Source organism: Cucurbita pepo, chromosome 11, assembly GCF_057944985.1.
Source record: "Cucurbita pepo subsp. pepo isolate OVF chromosome 11, ASM5794498v1, whole genome shotgun sequence".
Lineage (NCBI taxonomy): Eukaryota > Viridiplantae > Streptophyta > Magnoliopsida > Cucurbitales > Cucurbitaceae > Cucurbita > Cucurbita pepo.
Genome location: NC_141808.1, coordinates 13,294,648 through 13,299,285, shown reverse-complemented (window position 1 = coordinate 13,299,285; position 4,638 = coordinate 13,294,648). Strand labels below are relative to the sequence as shown.

Sequence of the window (4,638 nt, the reverse complement as noted above, 5' to 3'; positions counted from 1 at the left end):
TAAAGACTAAATCCAGCTACAATCTCAATTGAAACCACAATCCTCATTGCCGGACAGAAATCCATCCAATTTATATACAGAAGAACAAAGCTTTTTGGCTACTGCCACTGTTCAAATACAAATTATTTATCAATTTCACCCATAGGAAACCATAGATGCATTCAATCTGGAATGAAGAAATCAAACCTCACATCAACAGAACCAGTCGTCTCACCATTATCTTTGTACTCGATGTTCGTTATCGTTGCACTCTCGTCTGCTTCTTGATATTCTGCTTTCACCCTTCTCACAGGTACCGTGACAGAGTAAATGGTTCCAAGATCAGAATCCGTTGACATGCTCAACTCAACTTTATCCTTCGATTCGATTTCAACGAAGTCTGATAGAGCTTGCACTATGTTACTAACGATCTTTCGTTTAGCCTCGTCGCTAACTGCACATCGGTCAGCAAAGAGTATCATCTTTAGTCGCTGTTTGGCGATCAGGGCATTCGAATTTCTCTTCGATGTTGGAGTAGGAAACAAAATTCTCCAAGCTAAGTTCAACCGCTCAAAGAAGTTCATGTTTATGGCATTCAGAAGGAAGGTTTCCGCTTCTTGGCTTGATGTTTTCGACGACATTTCATAACTTTCTGAGCTCCGAGTAGTTATCTGTGAAACGCCACGCCTATTACGACTATCGATTGCCATGTTACGCCATTTCAGTGCAACATCATGACTGCTAAGCCCTCCACTTGAAAAGCCAGAGAACTCAACCTAGGATGAAACACAAATGCTACAATAAGCAACAAGGCATATCATCCAATTGTTTCCAAGTCAAAATTCAGAATAGCTTCCAACGAATTAGTTGGTTCAATTACAGAATAAGAATCATTCTGAAATGTATGATCTGTGAAGGTGAGCTCTTGGAGTTTTCCTTAGACTAGAATCTCTATGATTTTCCTTTCGATCCGGTATAAACCTAACAAAGATTTACATTTGAACAATGATAGAAGATGAAATAGAAATGAAGTTCTCTCCCAACTGTTTAAGGTACATCACATTCTTCACTATACCCTAAATCTAGATTTACATGGTGGGTCTCCCCAACATTGATTTTAATAAGACCACGAGGAATATATTCAATAAAGATTGCACAAAACAACAGCCTATGGGCCAGGCAGAGAGAATTCCTGTCAAAAAATCTAAAGAAGTTTCAACCAAACGCCGCCACAAGCGATTGTCGTACAAAATGAAGGAAAACAAAAAGATGCTAGAATTCACGTAAAACCCTAGAAATCTGGAACACAATTCAGGAATCCGATAAATAATAATAGTAATACAAAAAGAACAAAGTGCAGAGCTAGGGTTGACAGCGCCTCCAATTCATAAGTGCTCCATTGGAGAAACAGGCAAGAAAAAATTCACACAAAGAATCAAAGAATTCATATCTTTGAGTCACCAGATTCCACATTCAGAGAAAATTTCCGACGCTTCGTTAAACAATGAAGCAAACGAAGGAAGAGAGATCGAAAGAGAAGAGAAAATGGACCTTCGAAGAGGGAAAAGAAGTCCGACGAGGGTGAGGATGGTGAGAGCAGAGTGTTGCGGAGACTCTGAGATCTCCAGAAACCGCCATTTGCGTATGGGCTGTCGATTGTGTGTGTTCGTTTCCCTTCAGATGAGCGCCGTTGTCGCTGGTGTGCACAGAAGCCACCCACTCTCGGCTTTCAGTGAGCACTGGCATTGATTTTCACGTATCAAAACGCTGTCGTTTTGGTTTATATGAGAAAATCAAATAATTTTATGTGACGTCATTAATTTTGACTTTATAAATGGGAGTCGTATTTAATGATGAGAATTGTTTTTAAAATAATTGTAAAAATAAGATTTGGAATAAGATTTAGTACAAAAGGGTGAAGTCGAAGAAGTCGAAAAGTAATCAATTGCCTCTGCATGTGACAACCATGGAGACTGCCCCTGCGTCGTCATAGCCAGCAAGGGTGGTGGAGAAGAAGATGATTAGGGGATTCAAAAACCATTGAAAATAAAGGATCGGAGTTGCTAAACTAAGAGGGCTCTGATACCATGATAATGTTTGCTTAATTCACTGCACCTAAATGGTGTGAAAGTTATCCATTTATAATCAAATAAATTACAAGAATATGAAGAGAGTAATAAATGGAAATATCTATATATTTGCCATATAATAAAATTTCAAATATGATATATATGGTAAACTATAATTTAGTACTAAATATCCTTAACATATATATTGTTGAGAGAACCTTCGAGCTACAGGTTGAGTCTTGTATCTTTATTTACCGCAAGCAGTCTTTATATCCATTTGTCATAGTTTCCAATCTTTATTTACCGCAAGTGTTAGAGGAACATGTACAATAGTGATCTTTGCCATTAGACTAAAAATATTTCATTATAGTCTAGTCCATATTGTTGAGAGAACCTTCGAGCTACAGGTTGAGTCTTGTATCTTTCGATTAATCTATCCAAGAGACTTATTATTTTGTAAACCCACTTGCAAGAGATGAGTTTGATATCTATTGGTCTTGGCACTAGTTCCCACGTTTGATTTTGCTCCAAGGCTATAATTTCTTCCTCCATTGCCGGTTGCCAAACCGTATTTTGTAATGTTTCTTCATACGTCTTTGATCATCTAAGTTGTTAAGGTGTTATTTGTTTTTCACTTATGTGGTATGATTTCTTCAATATTGTCCAAACCTGGTAATACTTCCTTCTCCGAGGGCCACCCTACTTTCATTACATCACTCTGATCGTCAATCATGTGATTTGAGCATCCTGAATCAAGGACCTAGTCATCCTCGTATTCGATACGTTCTCCCATCATTGGCATGAGCTCTAGCTCGTCTTCTTCTGTGGGACATAGTACCTCTGCATCTCCATGTCAGAGGTTGCCGCATGACTTTCAATAGACTTGTAAATAGGACATCATGCATGTCGCCCACGCGTTGTAGTTGTTGTTGTTGAGTTTCTCGATTCCTCCAACGATTTGGAAATTACCCATCGTGTTGGCTATACCTCAGTAATACCAAACAAGCTCTTTCGACATAAAACTTGCAGAGTCAAGGACTACTCATGACACAAAGAAACTCACTCACTAATAATCTCAAAAAATCGTTTCTGATGTGGTAAATCAGACAAACCTGTAACCACAGAGCATACTAAGAATAATAAGAAATCAGACAACCTACACCAACCTCGCTCTAATATCATACTGTTGAGCACAACTCTTTGTAGGAAACACTCGCACTCTTTATTTACATCAATCGATAAGAGATTACAAGACAAATCCACTTTGCTCTAATTGAGACCGGTTGTTATGAAAACCTAGACGAGATGGAGGGTATTTATAGCCGAAACTATTTAATTATTTAATCTATTCCTAAAATATCTAAATATTTTTTACAAAATATGTAGGTATTTTTATCAATTAACTAAATCATTTTTCTAAAGTATATGTATATCTTGAGCTTGACTCATATAATTATTGAGGTCGACTTGATCGATCGAGGGATGATATTTAAACACGAAGTAAATTTATAATTTAAGTATAAAATATTTGTATTTTTTTTATTTATAAATTTATAGCACTTGTATATTACACATTTAACATGTATGCAAGAAAAGTATAACTCAAAGCCATCAAAACTGAGCAGCTCCTCCCAGAAACTGAACCATTTTGAAGGCTATATTTGTCATTTCACTCTCACAACGGGAACCTTTCGACGAGCTGATAGCATTTCGTTCATTTGGGCGATCTGAAGTAAGAGCTCACTGATTTTCTGGAAAATAAAATTAAATAAAATTTGAAAATATATAAAATTAATTTGGATAATTTTTAATAATTTGAATTTATAAAAATAAAATTGATTAATTAATTTGAAAAATGAAAAAAGAAAAAAAGAAAAAGAAAAATGATTGGGTGTTGAAGAAGGAACCTGATCCTTGTGTTTAAGGAGAAGAAGCAAACGGTGTTGGTTATCTGGACACACACCCGCAGTTGGTGGGCGCCATGGCAGCCGCATCTTGATCTTGATCTTGATCTTGAACAGAAACAGTAGCAGCAGCAGGAACAGAGCCGCCGCCATTGCAGTAACCGGCAGAGCAGAGCATAGTCTCCTAGCGTGGGATCCAAATCCAACAATCCCAGAAATCACCTTCGCTTTAACAATCTCCCACCCCCTCATAATCGCTTCTCCGACTGCTCTCGATTGCAAATCCGAAGTCGCCGGAGAAGACGGCTCATCATCAGATGGTTCATCATCAGATGGTTCACCATCAGATGGCTCATCATCGGAGTGGGCGTGGGCTGGGGGAAAAACAGGGGATTTGTAATGAACAAAATAGTCTTCTCTGATTACAAGCAAATTTTGAGGCTGAGTCAGGGCTTGGGAACCATCCATTGTGTTCGAGTTGAGTTGGATGGAAACAGAGATATTTGGGTCAGACAATGGCAGTAGATGAAGAATGTAGAAGATAAAGGATATTGGTGGCCTTTCCGGGGATATTTTCACATTTAAAATATCACACCAAAATCTCTCTCTCTCTCTCAAATTTTATATTTATATAAAACTAAAAATAAATAAATACAACTATCTTATGCATCTGAGAAGTACCACGT

The 4,638-nt window shown here is 37.6% G+C and overlaps 2 protein-coding genes across 2 annotated transcripts; both read right to left on the bottom strand.

The window, feature by feature from the left end:
* Window positions 1–1,715, bottom strand: LOC111783863 (cell division topological specificity factor homolog, chloroplastic). Its single transcript, XM_023664696.2, has 2 exons — window positions 1,531–1,715; window positions 1–755 (listed from the first exon to the last, which is right to left on the bottom strand). Exons 1-2 carry the CDS (start codon window positions 1,615–1,617, stop codon window positions 162–164), a joined length of 681 nt encoding a protein of 226 aa, XP_023520464.1. The 5' UTR covers window positions 1,618–1,715; the 3' UTR covers window positions 1–161.
* A 1,833-nt stretch (window positions 1,716–3,548) lies between these two features.
* Window positions 3,549–4,505, bottom strand: LOC111783875 (uncharacterized). The gene is made up of 2 exons (XM_023664708.2): window positions 3,956–4,505; window positions 3,549–3,799 (listed from the first exon to the last, which is right to left on the bottom strand). The coding sequence occupies exons 1-2, from the start codon at window positions 4,418–4,420 to the stop codon at window positions 3,713–3,715; spliced, it is 552 nt and encodes a 183-aa protein (XP_023520476.1). The 5' UTR covers window positions 4,421–4,505; the 3' UTR covers window positions 3,549–3,712.
* Between the last annotated feature and the right edge of the window lie 133 nt (window positions 4,506–4,638).